At 45.3% G+C, this 24,828-nt stretch overlaps 1 protein-coding gene across 1 annotated transcript; it reads left to right on the plus strand.

The window, feature by feature from the left end:
• The first annotated feature begins 1,696 nt into the window (after positions 1-1,696).
• On the plus strand, positions 1,697-23,394 carry MMS19 (MMS19 homolog, cytosolic iron-sulfur assembly component). Its single transcript, XM_082224762.1, has 31 exons — positions 1,697-1,850; positions 6,106-6,154; positions 8,297-8,397; positions 9,350-9,435; positions 10,068-10,142; positions 11,143-11,212; positions 11,300-11,428; positions 11,782-11,843; positions 12,007-12,093; positions 13,437-13,511; positions 13,779-13,856; positions 14,438-14,576; positions 14,900-15,054; positions 15,273-15,351; positions 16,234-16,359; positions 16,678-16,759; positions 17,679-17,776; positions 18,117-18,248; positions 18,995-19,150; positions 19,422-19,521; positions 19,896-19,998; positions 20,102-20,179; positions 20,352-20,478; positions 20,625-20,725; positions 20,803-20,859; positions 20,945-21,131; positions 21,611-21,693; positions 21,952-22,116; positions 22,209-22,268; positions 22,426-22,526; positions 23,082-23,394. The coding sequence occupies exons 1-31, from the start codon at positions 1,757-1,759 to the stop codon at positions 23,107-23,109; spliced, it is 3,063 nt and encodes a 1,020-aa protein (XP_082080888.1). The 5' UTR covers positions 1,697-1,756; the 3' UTR covers positions 23,110-23,394.
• Positions 23,395-24,828: the final 1,434 nt, after the last annotated feature.

Raw genomic sequence — 24,828 nt, forward strand, 5'->3', positions numbered from 1 at the left:
GTGTCAATTACCATTCAAATCCAGGTGTCGCTTTCTCAGGCTGTTAGTCCCATCAAGAGTGTTGGATATGTCATACCTATCCTACTTCTTCCATTATATCTCTTATCTCATAACTATTCCTTTGAAGGTAACGCTGCGTTGGCAAGTGGTGCAGCTAGGTAATTTTAGACCTTTTAGACTTAATGACCTTTCTGAAGTATGTGTGAGTTGTGTGTGTGGTTTAGATAGTTGTATGTATACCTCAGTTGAAGTACACAATTAACATGCCTCTTCTCACCCCAACTGTCATCAGTGCCTTACAACTCCTATGATGTTGAAGCAAGAGAGAGACAACTTTGCTAATCCAGATACTAAAAAGAAATTTAAAAAGAGCATGCAGACTTTTGCTTTTTGAAAACTTGAGCACTTAAATCATAGCACCATCATAACTATAGGAATAGTGTTGCCCTGATGCAGAATACATTTGCTTGGGAATAAGCACTGTTTTGTTGTAGAAAAGGATAATGTATTTTAAAAGCAGCAAATGTCCTTATTTATTTAAAATCTTTACATGCTGTTTTTAATTTGAAACCACAAGATGGTGTACATTTTTAAAAAATACATTACAATATAAAATAAAGCAGCAGTTGATAGGCCAGAGCAGACATAACTTAAAAAAAATAAAACCAACATATATAAATAGCCAGCAAAGGCCTGAGAAAATTAATTAGTTTTTAGTAAATGCCAAGACATTAGTGTTGGTGCTTTGCATTAGTTCAGAGGGCAAGCTTTCTCTGACCTTTGCTCAGGGGAAAAGATTAGATGTGCATATTTATCCTACTGAAAAATACCCTAACCATTTGCACACTGTAAGCATTAAATGTACTGGAAATGTACTGTAATTGTTCATTCTTTAGCACTGGAGATGGGACTTCTTTATGAAGGTGGCAATGATAACCAGCAAAGACAGCAGACTTCTGAAAGATAAATAGGTGGAGCAGGATGCTGGATGCTGAGATCTATCCATTCCACCACTAACACCAAACCACAATGATCCCTGTCCTGATCACTGCATTCCTCCTCCTCCTCCAAGTGTACTGCAGTTCGCGGGTAGGTGGGCGGATACATGTGAGAACCGCTGCCATAATTTATACTTGGAGCGTGGACGGCTAAAACGATTTCCTCACAGAAACCAGAGGTCTGAGTGTTTCCTTCCTTGGATGCACGTGTTTTGCCCGCTTGCTTGGTATTTTTAGGCCTCCTAAAGCAAATGGAAAACAATTCTGCATCTTGGCACTGAGCCGCCGTTTCTAATAACAAAATCATAAAAGTGCGTGTGGCATTCTTTTCTTTGTATATCCGGGGATGGCATTCCGAGAATGAAGAGCCTCTACGTCTCCAGCAGACGCAACGCAGCGCTCTCCTCCTCCTTCGAGCGCGTGGGAGCCTGTTCGCATCGGCGGGATGGTTGTGTGAAGCCGCATTGAGCTTCACTTCTGCGCTTCCCGCGTGTTGTGTGCCCTCTTAACGCAAAGCAAAACCCACCCCTTCCGTGACCCGGCCTAAGGCGCCCGCCCTGACCTTTGACGGGCCTGCCCGCCGCCTCCCTTCGGGCTGCGCCCCTGCCTTTCCACGGCCCTCCCCGCGAACTGCGCCCATTGCTGGAGTGGCCTCTTGCCACGTGATGCCCACTTTGCCCCTGTCGTTTTCACACGTGACACGGGACGCGCACGCGCGTTGTGCGCTTCTCGCCTGCCCTGCTATTCTCCGCTTTATCATGGCGGCCGGTGGGGCTGAGGTGGACGTGGGGGCGGACGCGTCCCTGTTGCCGGGCTGGGAGCGGGAAGGCGCGGCCAGAGAGGCGGCGGAAGGTGCGTGGGGGGATAGGGCGGGGGGCAGAGGCCAGGGCCGGGGAGCAGGCGGCGGGCTCCGGCAGTGCCGCGGGCGGGGCGAGAGGGGAACCGAAACGGCGGTTCGAGGGGTGGTCTGCGGGGACGGAGGAGGAGGAGGTGAGCTTAGGTGTCAGGGAGAAAGATCGCCCAGTTGGATCTGTGCTCAGGATCGGAATTCACTGTCGGAATTCATTCGGGGGAGTGTGTAAAGGAATGCAAACGAGATTCTCTGGGCGTGTGCAGAGTGCCTCTGCCTAACTTCATTCCATCCACCCACATCGGGATCAGGCGTACTGGCATTAATTAGGGCTAGTCGGGCATGCGGTAACGGTGGGCGCATGCAGGGTGTTGATCGGGCGAGGCAGTGTGACGCACGGCATTAATTAGGGGCAAAGTAACGAGCTGTTTCGCCTCCTGAAGATTATTTCAGAGACGATAATGAGCTGGACGCGTGTGTTGAGGTTGGGTACGAGGAGGCTGCTGTGGGCAAGGCTGACTAGAGATAAAGCCATATGTGTGTTTGCAGGAATGTACTTTTCCAGGGGATCAGATCAACAGAGAGCCCGACCTGGGCATACTCAATATAATTTCCAGTTTCCTTGACCTGTTCTTTTCTACCATTCATTAATGTATTTCCTTTGCCTGTACTGTAAAACTATGAAAAGATAGGGAAACCTAACCCTTAATCACCCAAGCTACCTTAAAAATACAAGAGAAGAACGAATCATTTAAAGACTGTTAAAGGATTTTGAAGTGTTCTTGAGTTTCTATCATCATGAAGAGGCATACTTTTCTTCCTGGAAACACTGGCTTGTTTACTTAACGTTTTATAAGAAAATATAGGTGGTTTATCATAATTCAGATGACTATTTGTGGTGTGGTAGCCACTTAGGAATTCATCATGATGTAGCTGCAGCTGTATGAAGAGCTGCTTTACCATGTTTCCACATGAAGGCAAGTTAACCCATATAACTCTGTGAGTTTTGGAACTCAGGACTCCTAGATTTCTGAGGGGTGAGTAGTACAGTACTTGTAAGGCTGTTTGTAGCACAGCTACAGCTTTTGCCAATGCTGCAAACTTTAGTAGCATTGGTGAGGTTCATAATAGGTATTGCAAGTGTAGACCTGCAACAAAATTTGATAATTTATGGTAAGGCATGTAACAAACTAAGCACATTGTTTTCATTTAAATACTCACTGTGGCCTTCTGAAAAACATTCATGGAAATGGAAGAAGATGGAAGGACAAAGAGTGAAGCTTTAAACTTTTCTCTTGTCAATCAACCATGCTTCCTCATCCTGACCTAAGGAGATCTGTGTATGGAAACAATGATCTAACTCTCACTGGATCAGGGACTGTGTGAATGAGATGACATCCACATGTAGATGTCATCTGCATTTAGATGTTTGTACTATTTATTCCAACTTCATGAACCACGAAATTATGCTTGCACAGATAGATCTTCAGTTAACTCCCAACTCCAGAGGCTGAGGGCATTGTGTTTCTGTGTGCTGCTTTCTGTTGCCAGTATTGCAGAGCAGCATGGGGGCATTGTGCATGTGCAGCCCTTGAACCCTGCTTGTTTTTTTGGAAGAGCTGAGGATCTCTAAAGACAAACCCAATATTGTCTTGCTTATCTCAGGGTCCCCCAGTATTTAAGAACCTGTCACTGCCTTCTCTTTGGGCTCATTTTGGCATCCAATGTGTATGCATACAGGACACCAACTTTACTAATGGGAATAATGATATACTGAACATAGTTAACACATCTGAACTTGCCCCAGATACAGCTGAGAAGAGGACAGGAGTGCAGTAACTTTTAAACAACCTTCCTTTTAAGCAACACAGGCTCTCCAAATTAGGTTCTGGTCCAGCCTTCAAGTATAGAGGTGTTCTTGGAAATATGGTTCTCCTGGATTTCAGAACGGCTTCCTAAGAAAATAAATCTTGCAGCTCTTTAATTAGTACGCCTTGTACTTTTGAGAGTTGCGATGCTGATAAAAAGAATAGAATGCAGGATTTATAATTGGTTCATTCACACTGCTCTTTCAGCACTCTATCAGCTGTTTTAACAAATTGTGCCAAACTTGATTGAAGATATTCTGTACTCCCATGCTGTCTCCTCCCACCTCCCCATTCTAATTGTAAGAGAGATAGTATTTTCAAGTGACAGGTTGTTTCATGCCTTTATCTAGAGAAAATGAAGGCGGCTGCTGGACAGCTCTCCCCACTGCTAATGAGGTGATTTGAGAACTGCTCAGCAGGGATGGGATGGTTGCCACTGGCTTCTTGATTTGCAGTTTCTGAACTTGAACTTTGGAATAACTTAAAATAAGTTTTCAAAATTCAATTTAAACATTTAAATTTGTGAAATGTGGGTGGCAGTTTAAATTTCAGTGGTAGAACTTCTTTTTGTAAACCACTTTGAGATTTTTCTGCCATCAAGTGGTATATAAATGTTATGAAATAAATAACTCTTCTGCATCTGGATGAAATTTTGCATCATTTAAAATGTATTGTACAACTCTACAAATTAAGCTGTCTGTGCAACATAGGCAAATGGTCCAGAGATACATACATACATACATACATACATACATAATGTCACTAGGGGAACAGATGACTAAAGTTTTTTGAAATTTTGGGAAGCTTTAGATATAAAATGTATTGGCTATATAGTGTAATTTTAAGCAAACTTACTCAGAAATAAGTCTCATTGGACTCTTTGGGTTTTACTTCCTAATAAGTGTGTTTATCATCACAGCCATAATCTGAGGTCAAGCAGCTGTTGTCCTTAAGTGAGCACTCAAGTGGCAAAGACATACCCACAGACCCAAGCAGCCACTGCCTTTTCAGGCTCATTGCAACCCTTTGTGATAAGGGCTCTCCAGATGCAGCCAACTCACTGCTCCTGGACTCCTGCAGGGATGCAAAGTCCTCATGTTTGGAGTTGCCAGCAGGCATGCAGCAACACAGTGCAGTATAATGACAGGTGCCCTTTCCTCTTTGTCACTGGGAATGCAGGTGAGTGCTCAAGTGAATTGAGCAAAGGAGGGCAGCTACCCATGAATTGCTAATCACAAGGTTGATTAGGACAAGCTGACCGGGGCTTTTTCCTCTGGTGTAAAAAGAAAGTGTATTATGCCACCGTTTAGGGTTGGGGACAGGGTTAAGCAATGTTTGCCTTGAGTCACCTGTGTATCCCAGTCTTTCAAACAGGTGTATACAAACACATGCATTTTTGCTTGTGTAAGAGGTTGTTTGAATAGTGATCTGGCAGGCTACTTTCCCTGGAGAACGCACCATCCTCAGACGAAAAGCTAACTAAGTCAACTGTGCCTTGCTCACTGCCAGCAGTTGTTGCTCTGCTTCTGTATGCTGTCTTTGTGATTTCTGTAGCACTCAATAAGCTTTTAAGTAGCTGTATGAGCACCTGCTTAATTAAGTCTTACTTGGTCCAAGGCATATTAATTAAATGAACTGCACAGTATCTCAGAGATGTGTCAGTACTAGCTTGAGAACTGATGTTCCTTTGCCATTCACTTTTGCAATTAGACCTCTTTACAAATAGTTGGGAAAGGTTGCCTGTTTTGTTAAGGGCCTATAGCAGGGGTAGGCACCCTGACACTTCCTAAAATTTCTGGATTCCATCTGTCCCATCCAGCATGCCTAATGGTTAGGGGTGATAGGAATTTTAGTCTAGAACATTTGGAGACCACATGGTTATCTACCGCTAGCCTAGAGAGGCAGTATGCTTCTTGGCTATTATTTTCCTGGCTGGAAGAAGCACTGCAAGGAATCTTAGCTAACCCTTCCATTTTCAAAAGACTAGGACAGACAGACTAGCACGGTGTTGCTTGCTGGTGGTGGGGGAAGAGCACTGTACTGGAGAAGCAGAGATGTGGAGGGCAAATGCATCTTCCCACTTCTTTTCCTGTAGATTAAATGCTTTTCAATTTGTGATAAGAAGTATAAGAAACTGCCTTATACCAATTGAGCCATTGCGCCATACAAGCAAAAGGTCCTTTTAACTGGATATGCCTGGAAGGAAATTTGGGACCTTCTGTATGCAGATCATGTGCTCTGCCTCTGAGCTGTGCAAACAAGGAAGGCAAGTTGCACTGTACCTGAAACATGGATTCCCATGTCTAAATTTGTTTTAAGAAGTGCTGCTTAGTTTGGGGTAACTAGCTACCTATCGTGATTTAACCTTTTGATACTTCCTTTTTCTTAGGAGTAAAAGCTGGGACCTGCACCATCTTAGATGTTGTTGAAAACTTGGGGTAAGTAAGTAAGTAAGAGCTTACTGCTCTGGGATGTATGTATGCCAGTGTCGAGGATGACTCTTTGCACTACTGCAACAACATTAGAATTTTGTTCAGTGCTTAATGCCTGCCTGATGGATGCCCTTTGTCCATGCTGGGCAAAATTCCATTCAGATAAAAAGACTTACATGATTAGGGTATCGTGAAACTTTGGAATAGCATTGTGGATTTGGCGGTGATAATGTGTAGCATTTTGCTATCCTGACATTGGGATGAATTTCAGCTGCATTGCATAACTAAAGGTTTTGGGCTACATGCTTTCAGGTCTTCCCAGTATTTCCCTTGCAATCTGAGAGGAGAGTGCCTCCATGGCAGTTAGGTGTACATATTGTTAGCAGAGCAGTTGCTAGCGCCTCCATTTAGTCAACCAGATAAACTGCAGGGTACTCTTATGGGTAGATATTTGGCCTAGGCTGGTGGCTACATTAAATGGTGGTGGTAAGCCGTCCTCTCAATGTAGCATCAAGGTTAAATTTGGATTGCAAGCGAGGAAATCATTGGTTAAATTTTACCTTGACCACAAATTTACTAGACAAGTAGTTATTCTCTCAAATGCTCTCCCTCCACACTCCCTTCAAATTCCTAATATGAGTATATTGCTCTGGTGGGAATCAGCCTGAAAGGGAAAAATGAAAACTCCCTTTCTTATCCTGATGGTCAGACTGCCAGATGTAGTCATTGCTCATTGCAAGGAAGTGTCTGTCGAGTGAAGAGCACCTCTGTGGTGAACCAGAACAGAGCAAAGAAGAATATATTGACACGTCAGTGTTCTTTAAACAACTGCAAACGTTGTTTTTTGTGTATATATCTCAGATAGTGCAGAAGCATTTTAACCGTTAATCTAATTTGTGCTTTGGGTTCATTATTGTGGTTCCCACCAACCTTGAATTCATTGGAATTTAAACCAGGCACAGGGAGCCTTTGGCTCTTCAGTGTTGTTGGACCACAGCAGCCTTTATCATCTCTGACCATGGCCCATCCTGGCTGAGACTGGTAGGCGCTGAGGTCTTAGAACAACTAGAAGGCCACAGCTTCTTGATCCCTACCTTAAACTGTATAGCAGTCTTCTATCGGCAGTAATGTGCCAGTAGCTGATGCTGAGCATATTGTGGCAGGGTTAGACATCAGCACAGGCTACCATGACAAAGTGGTTGGCTACAAAATCCAAGTCATAGGTTGCATTCAGATATTGCTTTAATTGAGATACTTTGGGGGCCATTTGGTGAAGAGTGGGCTATAAGTACAAATTAAAAATAAATAAGCAAATCAATTCAGACTGAGCCTAGCCTCCCCACAGACTTCACACTACCTGGCCCCCACGCCTCATTCAGCATAGTCACCACTTGATTGAAAACTTTCACTTCAGTTTTAGATTAATCATGGTTTAGTATGTCATGTGAACCCAAAACTGTAGTTAATCTTAATAGTTAGTGAAAACAAGCCAACTTCATTAACTGTGATTTGAAGCTGGCTTGTTTCCACTTCTCACAGTGAAGATTAACCACAGTTTGTCAAGGTTTAAGTGATGCAGCGAGCTTGTAGTTAATCAAGAAGAGAAGCCAAAGCTTCCGAACTCCTGTTGCCCAGACGATGGTCAGATGATGGAGCATGTGAGCCTGGTGGGGCCTAGGCTCCATTTCCCTAAAGCTAAACTAGCCCAAACCAGCCAATAAATCATGATGCCCTGGACAAAAGGGAGGAAGCCAAACACATCATGTAGGGACATAGGAACCTGCCTTGGGCAGAGTCAGATCATTGGTCCATCTAGCCCAGTATTGTTGACAGTGACTGGCATTGGCTTTCTGGGGTTTCAGGCAGGGAGTTTTTCCCGGCCTTACCTGGAGAAACCGGGGATTGAAACTGGGACTTCTGTTTGCACAGCAAGTGCTCTTCCACTGAGCTACAGCCTTTCTCCTAAGCACTTTTATGTTGGCCCATAATTTATGAAGCCCTGAGCAAATGGAAGGGAAACTGGTCACTTAACTGAATCGTCAAAGTAAATCAGAATAGTGTCTCTCTTTGCCCCCCCCCCCAACATATTTCACTGATTCTCTTCCTGCTATGGCCTGTAAAATCTTCATTTTGTGTCTATAAATACAGGTCTCCTCTGAAGAATGCAGATCCTCGAATGCGTGCGCAGGGCATCCAAACGCTTTCTGAAGTCCTCCTGCAATGCTACTCCCTCCTTCAAGAGCGGGAAGGTAGGGCACATGGGCTCAGTCCTCACTCTTTTGCAACCATGGAGAGTGCTGCTTCAGGAGCTGGCCTCAGCATTCAAGGGATCATGCCCGAGGTAGTGATCAGCAGCAGGAGGTTAGGCAGGCAGGATTCAATGACTCAGTGGTTTTTGACACGCCATATGCTTCTTTGCTGAGTAGCTGGGGTGAACTCAGGTTTATTGAAAGCTCTAACTTTCTGTTAGAAAGCAGTTAAATGTTTGGAAGAGAGTGAAGATGGAAGGCAATGCCTTACCGAGGCAGTAAGGAGTAGCGTATTTTGTACTTTCAAGAGGATTATGGATTTTAGGGTGACACAGAGAGGGAGGGTTTGACTTAATGGTATGACTCTCCTGGAATACTGAGACTCCTGCCTCAGTTTTCCCAAATGTGTACAGTATAAGCTAGTTTCAGAGCCTTAGCAGTGCCCATCACTGAGTGGCTTCGCAGTAACCTACTTACCATGCTGTGGTCCAGAGCTATGTGGGTAGCATATTCATTGTTAACTTTCAATAATCCTAATCCTAATAATATCTGCAATCCCAAGAACACATGATTAGTGGCGGTCTGATCTATGGTTCTGCACCACAGAATGTCCTATGAGATGGGAGATCTTAAGTGTTCAGTTACCTTGCAGTTTCCCTTTCTGAATGTCCTCTTGCTGTTTCTTTGGTCATAGTGTTAGGCATTTTATGCTTGTGTGCAACCACTTATCGGTCATCAGATGAATTTTTTAAAATAGGTCTGAGGAGCCAAAAGTAGGGGGTGAATGCCTGTATTGCCAAGTGACCTGTGATAATTCTGCATTTTCCTTCATCCTTTCAAATCTGCTGAGGCTGATGTAGATGCCAATTTGCCCCATGGATATCTCTATTTGTGTTAGCTAAGCCCAACTACCACCATAGCCCTAGTTTCTGATAATGTTTTTCTGTTCCAGTGTCCCACCTGGTCTTGTTCTATGAGAACCGGCTGAAAGATCATCACCTGGTCATTTCTTCTGTGCTGCAGGGACTCAAAGCTCTGGTGAGAATTGTTTTCATGGTAGTCATTCTCGTTTATTCATTTCTGTGTTGCAACTTAATATAAAAGTATATGTATATGGTGCCCTAGATCTTGGTTAAAACCAAAACATCATAACACAATAAAATTGGAGCAAAATATATTAAAGAAACAGAAATACAGAATGGATCACCTGATAAGATTATTACAAAAAAGCAAATAATTTTCATAAGAAGCCTTGCAGAAATAATCTAGCGATAGCAATCTATGACAAAACTGGGGACACTCTCTATTCATCTGCTCAGTGGTAGAAAATTGGGGTGCCCCAAGGATAGCAGATTGACAGCTCTGGCTCATTTAACTGAGACCAGTGAAAGCTGCTACAAGACAGGCTGATTAAAGTAGTAGGTGCTGGTGTAGAAAGAATCTTTTCTGAATCTACTTGGGATTAGTTAACAGTGAATTTCCCCCCTTTCTCTCTTAATGATTGGGTCACTGTCACACTGATTAAATGATGGGCTTCTTTTGTTTGTTTCCATTGCACTTACTGATAATATGCCATACAGGGCAGTCTGAGGCCTTAAACATGCTAACTGGTAGCCATCGTTACATGTAGATGGGTACTGAGTTGTTACCATTACTTTCCTTGTCTCTAGAGTATGTGTGTGGCGTTGGCTCCAGGTCTGGCAGTGTCTGTTCTCAAGGCCATTTTCCAGGAGGTTCATGTCCAGGTAAGTCAGAGAAGCCCTGATAGACTCTCTAATTTTGCCTTTGCGTTCCACATCCATGCTTCAGCCTTTCTGTTCTCATTATTATTAAACTAGTTCCTGAAGTATCCTGTACCTCCTGTGGTCCCTCTTGGTGGACAATACACAGTAGTTCTCTTGGCTAAGACCCGCTCATCGATATTTTCTTGCTGTCAAGAGAATTGAAGCACTGGATCATGGCAGAAGTTTGGAGAATCATATCCTCCGCTCTTTGACACTGTCTAAACGATATTAGAAAATCTGAGACTTGGTGGTTTTATGGCTGTATTACTGATATTTTGTAATGGGCCGTTGTTGTAAGTCATCTTGGATGGTCATTGCCCAGAAAGGCAGGCTAGAAATAGTTCTTTAATAAATAAATAAAACTATGAAACACGGCCTGGGGGAATAGTGCACCGGAGTTGGATATAGGTTCAAATTTATCATGACTTGTTAAGTTGCCTTTGGCAAGTAACTATATTAGCTGCCATTCTTTACCAACTCCCCACTGCCTTTATTAATAACCTTATTTGAAAGAGTAGTTGGGTGGGTGGACAAGATGAGATTGTGGCAACTTCTCTGAGCCTTGAGTAATTAAATATAAAAGGAGTAGACACATGTATCCTTTGTGTGTGGTAATGTATGCAAATTCTGCTGTGAAATACCTCTAGTTCCGATGTGAAAGTGTATATCTTGATTTTTACATGGGACATTAAGGGAATTGGAGATACTCTCAGCAAGACTAAAAATAAAGGTAGAGAGGATGTTATGGAAGGTCCTGGCCTTCAGCTGGGTGTGTGTAAATTTCTGACTTGCCTGCAGTATCTTAATTTTCTTTCTGGCAAATTAGGCACCCAAATCTATGGACCAGAGTATGATAACATGAACTGGAGAGGGATCATAACAAAAACATAAATCTCTAAGGCTTGGAACAGGTTCACGTAATACTGCTTTATTTCCCAGCTATGCTTTTCTTATCTTCCAGTCTTTGCTGCAAGCGGATCGCCATACAATCTACAGTATCATTACTAACTTCATGAGCAGCCGAGAGGCAGGTGAGATGGATGGCTGTGGAAGGGGCTGAGTCGGACACCCTGCTGGAAAACCCTGGGAATTTCCTTACCTGATGCTTTTTCCTGCAGAACTGAAAGGTCTGGGTGCCGATTTCACCTTCGGGTTCATCCAGGTGATGGATGGAGAGAAGGACCCACGCAACCTGTTAATAGCCTTCCAGATTGTACGAGACATCATTGTGAAGGGCTATGCATTGGGTATGTCCAAGGCCTTGGCAGTGTGGGGAAGCCCATGTTGGCAGCGGTTGGTTGGTTTGTTAAACTTCTTATCATGCCTGCATTGTGTGAGGATGCAGGCTGTATGGGGAGCTTGTTAAAGCGTGCATAGCTTTGGAATCATTAAACATAGAACCACAGGTTATATCTGCTGTTGAGGCCATGGAACACACTCTCTCTCTCTCTCTGTGTGTGTGTGTGTGTGTGTGTGTGTGTGTGTGTGACCTGTGAGAATGGTAGCACTAAATAGGATGCAAATAAATAGTCCATGTCCAGACTTGTGACTGACTGTTTTGGTCACTCAAAGAACTCATACTGCTGTCTTCACCTCTCAGGGCCCTTCGCAGAGGAGTTGTTTGAGGTGACTTCCTGCTACTTCCCCATCGACTTTACCCCTGTGAGTGAGTAAATCTGGTGCTTTGTCCCTCCTTCACAATGCTTTGGATATGGGTGTTGGAGCAGGATAGTTTGTGTAATGCCTGGAACTGGGGGTGTCCCTATGGAGATGGGTTTATTCAGTACATTCATGTCTAAATCTTTCGATTTTGCTTCTGTTCCAGCCCTCCAATGATCCTCATGGAATCCAGAGAGAAGACTTGATCATCAGCCTGCGGGCAGTGCTGACCTCCACTCCCATTTTTGCTGAGGTAGGACCATTGTGTATCATGGCTGAAGTCTGTTTTCTGTGCCCTGTGGGTTCTTCCTGAGACCCTGTAGCAGAGTTGGTTCCCATCCTGATACACCATGTTGAGCAATAATACATTGACAGAGTTGGGGTGGACTTCTTCTTCTTCTTCTTCTTCTTCTTCTACATACATACATACACTGCCCATCTGGCTGAGTTTCCTCAGCCACTCTGAGCGGCTCCCAACAGAATTAAAAGCACAATAAAACATCAAACATTAAAAACTTCCTTTACTGGGGCCCATAATGCAGCCATTTGTAATAGTTTATGCTCATCAACAGAAGATGTTGCTGTAGTGGTGCACAACAATTTGGATCCTAAAAAGCCATCTATGAATATATAGGTGTTGGGGAAGGGAACATTGATTGCAGATCTTCCCTCCCCCTTGCACCACCTTTCATGCTGCTCTGGACAAGATTTTTGAAGGGCAAAGCGGGTGCAAGGTGAAAATTCCTTCTTCTCTTGATGGGAGCATCACATTGTCAGAACCTTCATTAGGATAAGCCAATGCATTTATTCCCAGAACAAGCATACTGTAGAGATAATTTTGCCCTTAACTTTGAGACTTCAGTCTATTGCAGATATATGAGTTGGGGAGTAAATTTACTCTCCAGTCCTTTTGCATTTCCCAACACTGATCTTTCAAACTGCTACTACCATCAGACTTTGGACAGAGAGCTTGATTTATAGATATAAATAAATATTTGCTTTTTTTATTTAAAAAAGCTGGGATTAATGGCTCTCTGAAATGGCCCATATGCTACACAAATTGCTGCCGTGGTAGGTATATTTTGCCCCTCATAGAATTAGAATAAAGTCAGAAATTTATGAAACTGCTGGAGCGATCTTTACCCTGGCCAGGCAGCAGTGGGCAGAGCTGAAGCACCTGAGCATCATATCCAAAGCCCTGCCAGGCAAAAGGTGGGGAGTGTTTTTTCCTCATTTTTTGCTACACTAGCTCCAGGCAGGTGCAGCTGAGAGCCTGATGATCCTCTCAGAGCTTTCCAGTGGCTACTGCCAGCAAAACCACCGGTGGTAGCTTCCTGCCTGCTTGAGTGAATCTAGGCCCTCTACAATGATGGACACTCCCCCCTTGGCTAAGATGATAGCAGACTCTGCAGTATTCTAACACAAATACCCAGTCACCACCAAGGTGGCGTCAGTGGGGAGTATTGCATTGTGCTCTTTATATGGGTTTTACATTGTTTTGCGAGGCCTGCTGGTCTGATCTTCTGAGGTATATTATAACCCCAAATTATGCTGAGCAAAGTATATTGAGATTTCCAGGATCTTCTCTCCTTACAGTTCCTGATCCCGTTGCTCATTGAGAAAATGGACTCTGACGTACAAAGTGCCAAGCTGGACTCCCTGCAAACCTTGGTAAGAGCACTGAGCAAAGGTATCAAGGCTCCGCAGTAGGTTGCCATGCAGCCCTCCCTGCTCCTGCAGCTTTCCTCAAAGCAAGCATGCACTTTTCTCTTTCCCCTGCACTGGGATTTATGTGCCCTTCAAGCTGATTTAAGGGGTGGCGGCGGTTCTGGTGCTGCTTCTAGGTAATGCAGCATCTTGACTGCAAATTAACAGCACACCCCAGATGACTCATGTCTGACTCTCTCCCCCCCGCCCCCACCTTTCTTTCTTTTGCAGAATGCTGCCTGCATGATCTATGGGGAGAAGGAGCTGAAGGAGTTCCTACCCAGCCTTTGGTCATCCCTGCGCAGGGAGGTGAGAGGAGTGAGGATTCCCAAAGAGATGTGGTTCTGGTGTCCTGTGAAAGTGCATCCATTACATTGTTCCTGCTCTCTGTTCCTGGGGACTGCTTGAAACATTATATACTGCATTGGAATGAATATAAGACTCACTTCCCCCCCCCAAAATTCCGACCGTGAAAAGTTAGAGTGTGGTTTAAATTTACATTCGTGACCTTACAAAAATTGGCTTTTACGATATTGCTGCTGAAACAGAAATACGGTAAAACAGAATGGATGTGAGTGCATGCAGAATTTTAAGGGAGCGGCTTATATTCGGGTATTCCCCCCCCCTTTCCCCCATTGAATTTTAAAGGTGCGGCTTATATTCATGTGCGACTTACATTCGGGCCAATACAGTAGTTTCATTACAGTGAATTATCAGGCTGTTGTAATATTTGATGGACCTATAAAGAAGCAAATAACCCCCTTTCCCCCCCTTTCATTATGATCACTGGCTGGATCACTGGATTACTTGCTGGATTGCGGGATCACTGACTGGATTATTTGCAGGATTGTCTGCACTGTACAGCTGATTCCCCTCCTGCTCCTCAACAGGTGTTCCAGACAGCAAGCGAGAAGATTGAAGCAGAAGGTCTGTCTGCTTTGCGTGCTCTGTCAACATGTCTGTCCCGCTTGGTGCTCAGTTCCGATGATGAGGATCTTTTAGATTCCTTCCTTACAGGCATTCTGCAAGGTAACCTTTGGAGCAGCATCCCTTTCCTAGCATCTTTCCAGTCCTGTGAAAGACCTTCCATTTCTCATTCATAAACTGCTGCTTGGAGGAAATGACCACTTCCCCAAGGGAAAAATATCTTGTCATGCTGTTGCAGCCATGATTTGGCTTACAGGACTGGAGGGAAGGGGTGGAAACTGGAGCTGACTTGTGGGAAGGCAGCATGTTTGAAACTGTTTGCAGTTTGCAAGCTGGTGGAATTAAGTAGTGCTATTTCTTGCTGGGATTTCTGCAGTGGCATTGGGAGTGATACTGTTTCTCCCAAGCGCTCTTACCTGTTTCAGATTGCAGACACCATCTTTGTGAGCCTGACATGAAGCTGGTGTGGCCAAGTGCCAAACTCTTGCAGGCGGCTGCAGGGGCCTCTTTGCGAGCCTATTACCGGATCACATACAGTGTACTTCCCTTGCTGGTGGAACAGTACACCAAGCATGAGCAGGTGAGGACAAATGGGAGCGGAATATGCTTGTGATGGAGGGTAGTGAAAGGGGCTTAGGTGACTGCAATCTCATATTAAGGGACGTTTAGTGGCATATACCTGCCCCAGGCATATGCTTGGGCTCATATTCCATGTAGGACAATGGCCTGCAGATCTTGTCTCTCCTTCTGTGTCTTAGTCCTTTCAACCCATCCTCTGCCCTTTTTGATCTCTTGTAGAGTAGCCAGCACAGGACAATCTTGGAAGTGCTGCTTGGTTTCTTGGAGCTGCGGCAACAGTGGGGGCCTGAGGAAGACGGTGAGATGGTTCTCCATTCTTCTTGTTTCCTACTAGCAAGGCTGCCCTTCTGCAGCATCCTGGGCTTCCAATGTTCCTGTCTTGCCCAGAGCAGTTGTTTGCAGAGAAGAGTCACCTTAATCTATGGGATTTAGCAATGGCCTGTCTGGGAAGGGGGAGGGCAGTGAGATAGGTGCAGTAATAGGGAGAAGAGAAATGCGGAGACAACAGAATTGAAAAACAAAGAGTTTGACAGGATAGCTTCCCAGAAGAAATTCTAGCCCTTGTGGTTGGTGAGAGAAGTCTTAGAAAATGCATGCACAAGAGTTGGGTTCCAACTACAGTACACATTTAAAGCAGTATCATATCACCTTAAACAACAGATAGTTTGGAGATCAGTATTCCCCTCACAGAGCTAAAATTCCCAAAGTGGGAATCCCTGTTCTAACAGTTCTCAGCACCCTTAACAAACTACAGTTCCCAGGATTCTTTGGGGGAAGCCATGACTGTTTAAAGCGGCATGAGAGTGCTTTAAATGCAGTGCAATTGGGACCCCAGCCAAATATTCCAGAACCAAAGTTTCTTTGAGCATGGCTTTCAGTGACCAAGTAGAAATGCTTTTTGCAGGATGACATGGTGACTGCAGCTGAGTAACCTTGGTGGGTGACTGCTCTTAATGAGCAATCCATCTGTGTTTTTTTCTTATCCAGGTACCAGTGCTGACCACTCAGAATTTTAGGAAGTTTCTCATTCCTCACTATCTAAATTCTGATCACAATCCTCTCAGACTCCGGGTTAGAAAGTTAAAGCGCCCCTGCCAAGGACCTTGTAATTTCTAGTGATTCGTGCCCAGGGTGGTCAGTCTCATGACACTGCCTGTGTGCCTGTTTCTCTCCCTTGCAGACAAGAGTCCACTGCTTTGTTTCAAAGATGCCCTGTGTTCCGTGGTGTTCTCTGCACTTTCTGAGTCCAATGTGCAACTTCAGTTGGTTGGCATCCGGGTTCTGACCTTTCTAGGATCACTGCAAGGTATGTGTTGATCTGTGGGTTACTCCCAGGAGTCATGGAAGAATTACAGCTTGTTTAGAGATTTTCCCCTTGGTGTGCATTCCTTTACAGATCCATCTAGCGTGCACACAGACCTGTTTCCATCATGTGTGTGCAGCCAGACAGCTGGACTTGAATCAGATTAGGTACTGTCCCACCCCACCTTACATAACTTGGACTATATGGGCTGCAGGCAGCCTCTAGGAAGTGGAATGCAATATAGTAAAACTGGCAATGATAGCAGAGTGTTACTACCAGAGAAAGGAAAGGCTTTGAACTTCAGTCTCTCTTCCATTTCAGGGCTCCTGACCCTCTCAGATGTGGAGATGTTTGTGGATCACCTTACAAAGTTAATCTTGCATGAGGACGATTCCCAGACAAGGTGAGGGGTGGAAACAAAGCTGGACCCTGTGGGTGCAAGGGAAACAGCAGGCATTGTTGAACTTCTCAGAATTGTCTTTGGGCTTATCTCTTTCTAAATATTGAAAATGCTTACATTCTTTTAGTCCACTACCTATAAATGGCAAAAGACAAGGTTTCTAACACAGTCTCATGAATTACTCATTTCTTAATCCAAAATTCTGCTTCTGTTTGGTGTTGTTAAGGTTTGCATGTGTTTTAATTAAGAAAAGGGCTTTACTAATACTGCTTTTATGATCTTTTTTCAATCTTAAGTTTTGTACTAAAACATCCTTTGGTTTATCATGCTTTGTTCTAATGTGTGAATAGAGCTCATATCCTCATTCTCTTAGCACAGATTCATTTCAGACTGAACCCAATAGTGTAGTTAAACATTCTTCCATAAAAATGTCCCTCATAGTGTAATATTCTTTAAATCCTTTTTTTAAAAAAATAAATAAATGCCTAGCTTGGTAACATCCTGTTGTTTGCTTTAAGATTTCAAGTGCTGTATCTTTTCCTCAGGCCTTCCTGCATTTCCTATTCAGTGCGCAGTGCATCCAAACCTGCGAGTCACAGGACAGTTCCCAAACAAATCCAGTGATACCTTTTCATAGTTTCTATAGTGATGTGAGAATCCCACTCTCTTCTGATAAGTTCTTAGATGAACTCGGGTTAAGAGTGAGCTTAACAAAACCTGGGCAGCCTGCATCGCTGTCTAAGCTGTGTTCTTGTCCAAAGAGCTCTTGTAATCAAGGGAACATTTTTATAAAATGTAGTGCACACACAGCTCAATATTACAATTATAAAATTAGATTACCACAGAAAGATCTGTGAGTTGCTTTACGGTATTGAGTGGGCAACAAGTTCATCCATCTTTGCATACTCCTTTATCCCTGCAGCATGGTAGCTATGGAGGCGGCTGGACGCCTGGCTCCCCTCTATCCACAAGCCTTCAGCAAGTGCTTGGTTCAGAAGTTCTCAGAAGGGCACCAATCAGGTACAGCATGCAAGTTGGGCGGGTTGTGGGGAAGTGGGTGTCCTCTCTTATGCTGCCTTTACTAAGCATTTGTGCAGAAGTTCACAGTGTCTATCCCTGAGTGCTAGCAGCATTGTAGGCAGAGCCATTGCAGGGGGCTTTGGCTTGAATCTGCGCGGTCTCTGTGCCTTGAGGAATGTGAGTAAGGCCAAACGGGCAGACGGATAGGTTAGTTCCAGGTCCAAGAATCAACCATTCCCAAATCCATGTTCATGTGGAGGGGTGGAAGGTGGTACCTCCATGGCCCTGTCCCTAGGGACAAATTCATTGACTAGCTCTTGTGTTCTGTGTGCTGTTTCAGAGCTTCAGGAGGACAGCAATCCATCCCAGCAGGAACGTCGCCTTCAGGCTCTAGCAGCTGTGTCCACGCACCCTAGTATAGTGAGGGAAACCGTTCCAGTCCTCCTGCAGCACTTCCAGCAGATTCAGCAAGGTAGTGTAAGAATTGTATGTGATAAACTATTGATACTTCGGAAGCGAGGAACCTAGCCCAGTGCTTGGGACCGCAATAACAGAAGGGCTCAGCGTATGTGTATCATTAATAGGATGTGTAAGATTGGGAAGGGCTGGAGCTCAGTAGTAGAGCGTCTGCTAAACATGGAGAAGGCCTCAGGTTCAATCCCTGCCATCTCCAGAAAAGACTGGATAGCTCAGTTGGTTAAAGTGTGGTGCTGATAATGGCAAGGTTTCAGGTCCGATCCCTGTATGGGACAGCTGCCTATTCCTGCATTGCAGGGGGTTGGACTAGATGATCCCCAGGGTCCCTTCCAACCCTACCATTTATGTTTCCATGACTTCCTGTCTGAAACACTGAAGAGCCACTGCCAGTCAGTGCAGGCAGCTCTGAGTTAAGTGGACCCAGGAACCTGACTCCTTGTAAGGCCGAGTTTCCTTGTTCCTATGGAAGGGGTTAGTAGAGAGCTGTTAGTACACTGAGCCTTGGTAACCTTTAGGTGCCTACAGTCCCATAATTCTGTCATTAGCGGGAGAAGTACAGCTTGTTGTTGGAAGCCTAGGACCATCAGTCTTTGACTGTTTTGGCCCATAACCCATTTCTGACACAATGTGATGCCTTTAAATGGCTCTGGTGATAATGTATTAGTAATTTTTTAAAAAAGAAAAACACCTTGGAACCGGTAACCTCCACCCTGAATGCTCTTTTGATTTTTTATTTTGCAGAGGGTATACCTGCAGATACCCACTCTGTGGTGTCTGTGTGCCAGAGTCTGCAGCAGGTAGCATTCCAGTGCCAGCAAGATGCTCAGAGTTACTGGTACTTCCACCAGGCTGTGGTGCCCTGCTTGGTGGGCTTAGCAGTCAAGGCTGCAATGCAAGGTAAGGTGGGGAGATGAGCACAGACCCTGTGCTCCCCGAACCAGGCCAGTACCCATAGCTCAGGTGGGGTTCTGTATACTTTCGAACCTTGAGAGAAAGGGAGGTACCTTTCCCTTGTGCTGGGCTGGCCTTTACCCACTTGGGGCCAATCTCAGTGTCCCTGTCAGGTGTCCATTATGCAGGTGGCAAACTGAAAGGCAGCTGATGGGATTCCAGGAACTGTCTCCATCCCCTCACATTTATCCCCCCCCCCTTTCATGACTATTTTCAGAGAATTCCCATACATTGCCAAGCAGTGTGCTGCTGAAGGAAGAAGCCTTATCAGCCATGGTATCGGTCATCAGCAGTGCGTGTACGCACTTAAGACCAGAGTGAGTAGCAGCTGCTGCCATCCTGTGATCTCTGTCCCTGCAGAGTGACAAGTAGTGAGGCACAATCTTTGTGCTTTTGGATAAGGTCAGGTTCTAGCATGACTCCACGAACAGAAGTGCAGGCAGTCTCCCCTTCCCCTCCTTGGTGTTTTATACTACTGTCAGATGTCAAGGAAATGAAACAACTATCTTGACTTTTAGAAAACATCTGAAGGAGGCCCTGTATAGGGAAGTTTTTAATGTTTGATGTTTTAATTTGTTGGAAGCTGCCCAGAGTGGCTGGGGCAACGGAGTCAGATGGGCAGCATATAAATAATGAATTGTTATATTATTATGTGCTGTAAACCAGTGTTCTTGTTTCTTCTTCCTGGCAGGCAGGCTGCCCAGAGTGTCTCCAAAGTGGTTCCCCTCTTCTTGGATGGAGAGCTTTCCTTCCAACCTGGAAACACCTTTCCCAGCACGTTCCAGCCCTTCCAGGTATCATGTATGAGTGAGGCGCTGCTGCTGCTGCTGCTGCTGCGTATAGGGAAATGTGGCCAGAGACTTTGGTAGTGGAAACAATATTTCTTTTCCTTTATAGGACGGGCAGTGTCTGATGGCAGCCCAGAGAAGGCTTGTTGCTCTCCTCATGGCCTTTGTCTGCTCACTGCCAAGGAATGTGAGTCCTGGGGAAGATTTGGTGGGGCGGGGGGAGGCTGCCTCATGGCTGAGAGAATGGCTCTATCCATCCTGCCTTGTGTGTCTGATCCCTAGGCAAGTGATGCTGGGAACCAGCAGCTTGAAGCTCTGCTGTTGCCTCCATGCCTCCCCACGCTCTGGCTTCCTTTCAGGTTCCAATTCCTCAGCAAGACCGCTTGCTACGTGAACTGCTAGCCCTGAGCTGCTCCTGTGACTGCCCTTTCACTGCCACAGCTGCTGCCAAATGCTTTGCAGGACTGGTTAACAAGCACCCAGCAGGTAACCGATGGAGTAATAGCCTGTGTCTGTCCTAGGACTGAAGGGCTGGGGATGTTGTTCAGAGGCTCGTGAAACCTCAGAGCTGGGCTGCTTGACTGATGCAAGAAGATGCCCGGAACAACAGCCAGTCTCTTTACCCTTTCCAGGGCCTCAATTAGATGAGCTGTTGGAGCTGGCCATGAACAAGTTGGAGCATGGCCTGAATGAGGGTCCTCATCAAAGCCAAGCCCTCACTCTGCTGCTGTGGGTGAGTTTCCGCCATGCCCCATCCCTCCCGTCTCTGCCAGAAACAGAGCTCAATTTTCCTTTCTTTTTGCCCTGCAGGTGAGCAAGGCTTTGTTGCTACGCTACCACCCGCTAACCACACACCTGACGGACAAGGTGAGCTTCTGGGAAAGGCCTGGGACCCTCAGGGAGGCCACTGTGCCCTTACCACATTCAATGGCTTCTGTCTTTTACCCTACAGCTCCTTGTGCTTTTGGGGGACACGGTCCTTGGCCCTGCGGTGGGCGATGGCCTTGCCTTGCTCATGGCCGACTCCCCAGATGTGCTGGGCAAGAGCTGCCACGCTGAGGTGCGCCTCATGTTCCGCCAGCGCTTCTTCACAGAGTGCGTGCCGCAGTTGGTGCAGGGTTTCCACACAGCAGCTCCTGGTAAGAATTTCCTCTGTCCCATTTCTTACCGAAAGCATCTGAATTAACAGGAGGAGCACAGTTGGAATAATGGTCAAATTGAAATGAGGACGCTACTGCAGCATTTTAGCATATTTTTGTCTGCAGAAATTGTGGACTCCTTGCATGAACCGCCTTTTGTAGCCCTCTTTGGACAGTAGGAGCTTCTGAACCCTCGACAACAAGAGGAGCAGTCTGAGCCTCTCGCCTTTTTCTTCCTCTTCCCGGACCCCTCGGAGTTTCTGGAGATGATTTTGGGTAGGAAAGCTCAGAACTCTGAGCTCGCCTACTCTGCCTGTTACATGGGACAAACAAATTGCTTTTCTTTACTCGCAAGAGGTGGACCTTCACTGTAGGCTCTGTAGAGGTCATTTGCTATTCAATTTCTAAACTGTCATAACCTTTTCGGATGAGTCTCCTCGGAGCCACAGGATTAAGCCTTGCCCTTCTGTTCTTCCTAGATGTGAAGGCGAATTACCTGAAAGGCCTGTCTCACATACTGAACCACCTGCCCAAACCAGTGCTAGTGACAGAGCTGCCTACGGTGAGTGTGCAGCAGTGCTGAGCACCAGGCCCTAAGAACTCTTGGGAATTATTCTGTGGGTTGGGCATATTATGGAGAAGAATGACCCCCCCCCTTTTTCAGCTAGGATAGCTCAGTTGGTTAGAGCATGGTGCTGAAAATGCCAAGGTTGCAGGCTCAATCCTTGTGCATTCCAGGGAGTTGGACTAAATGATCCTTAGGGTCTCTTTCAACTCTACAAGTCTGTTGATTCCATGACTCTACCCGCTTTTCCCCCAGCTGCTACCTCTCCTGCTGGAAGCTCTGTCGTGTCCTGACCTTGTGGTGCAGCTCTCAACTTTGCACTGCCTACAGCCGCTGTTGCTCGAGGCGCCACATGTCATGAGCCTGCACGTCGACACACTCGTGGGCAAATTTATCAGCCTGACAGACAACCCTGCTATGGTGAGTACTGGGTAGCCTCTTTATGCAGCTGGGTACTCCCGGTTTCCTCCTGGATGGTCAGCAGAAGACTAAATGTACCATTTATATTGCAGGCAATCCGCATTGCTGCGCTACAGTGCCTCCATGCACTTGCCTCCCTCCCCACTCCAGTGGTAAGTAATGGATCTGCCCGATAGCTTGCCAGATGCTCCAACATTTGCCTTACTTGTGCCAAGATCTACTTGTCTCCTGTTGCTAGCACAAACAGGTATTAAGACCTCCATGGGAACTGTGGGAACCTCATTGATGGTGGCTTCTGCTTGCTACCAGGTGATACCTTACAAGCCACGAGTGATTCGAGCCCTGGCCAAACCCCTGGATGACAAGAAGCGGCTGGTGCGGAAGGAAGCTGTGGCAGCACGAGGAGAATGGTGAGCAGGACTCTTTCTCTTGGGGGACGGTGTAGAAAAAACAGTACCAACTTAAATACACTGTAGTTGCTCGACTTGGCTGTCCTTGAGACTCACTGTAATTAAATTGGAGGTAGGTTAACATATCCTTGTACAGATGTGATGAAGCCATTTTGATTTGAGCGTAGAGGTTTGGATTAATAACTTGGGTTTTGACTAAGCAATCAGGATGAAAAAAAAGTATAAGACTTGAAAAGAAATGTAGAATATCTGAATTATTGTAAACACATTAAAATGTTAACAGTAATAGAATAAATTCAGCAGTAAGAAATATTTTGATATAAAACTGGGAAAACGAGAATGGGGGGGGGTAGACTATGTAGCATAAAAGAGTTAATAAAATGAACCAGGGAGGGGAGGAGGGGGAAGGGAAGTCAAGGATATTTGGATGTAAAGTTGTCTTTAAATTTGTAAAAAAATGAAAATGGTAATTATTTATAAATAAATTTCTTAAAGGGTTCCTTTTGTTCATGCCTTGCTGCTGCTAAAGCCCGCTGTGGTGGTCTTTTTCTTCAGGTTTCTGCTTGGGACACCTGCCAGGTGAAGGTTCACACTGCAAATCCTGACTGACAATCTCACCTGCCCCCACTCACCTGGTAAGCTGTTGGCCTTGATGTCCTGGGGCCTAGATTTCCATGCAAAGCAGCAAGGCTCTGGGCAGAAGAGGACTTTTTTGTGGACTGCCCTTTCCTAACCACAACATCAGCGTTCAGTAGGAAGGAATAGCCGGCCCCTGTTCCTGCTGCAGCGCAGTAGTGAGTGGAGGTGGCAGGACCCCCATATATTATGTATGTATGGGGCCAGAAGAATAAAAACTTGTTTGCTAACAGCCTCTGGCAAAAGTGCTTCTTGTGGGGAAGTAGTAGAAATAAGGGTCTTGCCTTCACCTTCTATTAAGTCCAGCTTCCCCACCTTCCTGCCATAATGGTGTCTGCGTACAGAGAGATTTTTCATGTGCTAATAGAACTAAAGCCTACTGCATGAACTTAGCACCTCTCATGCAAAGATCAAACAGTGAATTACTTTAATACAGAATATTTCTGAATACAAGTTGCAAGAGCTGAGCCTAGGTGTCTAGGAACGTTCTGTCTGATGTGATACCTGCTGGAGAAATCTAGCAAACTAGCATAGGAAGATACTGACTGATCTGGTATGCCTTTTTCTGTAAGTGCAGGCTGGTGGTTGTTTACTTTCTTAATTATCAGCCACTGGTATTAAATTGGTGAAGCTGCAGCTGCCTTTGGCAGTAAAATGAGTTCAGAAATCCACCTGAGCCCCTGTGTGGCATTCTGCAATGAGGTGGTAGTTTGCTTGTTTGGAAAGTGTTCTACAAATAAAGTTTTTAAAGAGTGCCACTGCTGCCCATCTGAAATTTATATATACATGGCTCCCTAGTTCCTCTGCTGTGTCTTTCCAGTGACAACCCTCATTAATGAACATAGCAGAACTGCATTTGAAAATCGATGAAAGTACATGACTGGCCATGACATAGAGCATTGTACGTGCTGGAAAACAGCTGAGCCTCAGTAGTAGAGAGTCCATGCTTTACCCTTCCTAGGTGTAAGACTTCTGCTGGCAAGGTGCCTACTCTTGAATAGCGTTTTTCAAACTTGGGTCCCCAGCTGTTGTTGGAATACAACTCCCATCATCCCTAGCTAGCAGGATCAGTGGTCAGGGGTGATGGGAATTGTAGTCCACCAACAGTTGGGATCCAGGTTTGAGAAACACTGGTCTAGCCATTGACCACACCTTAACTTGAATTAATGGTGTGGCCTGGGGCTGTGTTGAAGGCCTAATACTCTTATTAAGTAGATGGTTGCAAAGAAAGCAGTGCTTAATGGTATATGTCCCATGGCTATTATAATGGAACCCCTCCCCATACACTTCTCAGGGCTGCTTTTCATACATGCTCCATAGCTGAGTTTCAGGTAGTCAAAACCAGTCCTGAATAGCACCCCACCCCCCTTAATCTTACTATGTACCACTAGCTCTGGACTACTCATAAATTATTTGTACAAACATGGAAGGGCAGAACACTGAGAGGTAGTGTCAGCTTCTCATGTTGCTGCTTTGAAAGGGCTACAGAAATCTGCAGTTTGGTGAGAGGTCAACAGAGTGGAAAACTGGCAATGGTACATATACAAGAGTAGGGACAATCTGTGGCTTTTGGCCTTACACCTAATGGCTGGGACCAACAAAATCTCTTAAGACCTGCAGCTATCTGTAAATGCAGCATTGTCTTGTACACTGCCTGGAATCTGTT

The sequence above is a fragment of the Podarcis vaucheri genome (assembly GCF_965113315.1).
Source record: "Podarcis vaucheri genome assembly, chromosome: 5".
NCBI lineage: Eukaryota > Metazoa > Chordata > Lepidosauria > Squamata > Lacertidae > Podarcis > Podarcis vaucheri.

What these genes read in the sequence shown, in the direction of transcription:
- MMS19 (XM_082224762.1), top strand. Translation starts at nt 1,757, where the DNA reads ATGGCGGCCGGTGGGGCTGAGGTGGACGTGGGGGCGGACGCGTCCCTG. An exon ending in TGGACTCCCTGCAAACCTTG is followed by an intron (nt 13,512 to 13,778) that starts GTAAGAGCACTG and finishes TTTCTTTTGCAG; the next exon opens with AATGCTGCCTGCATGATCTA. An exon ending in GTGGGGGCCTGAGGAAGACG is followed by an intron (nt 15,352 to 16,233) that starts GTGAGATGGTTC and finishes TCTCCCTTGCAG; the next exon opens with ACAAGAGTCCACTGCTTTGT.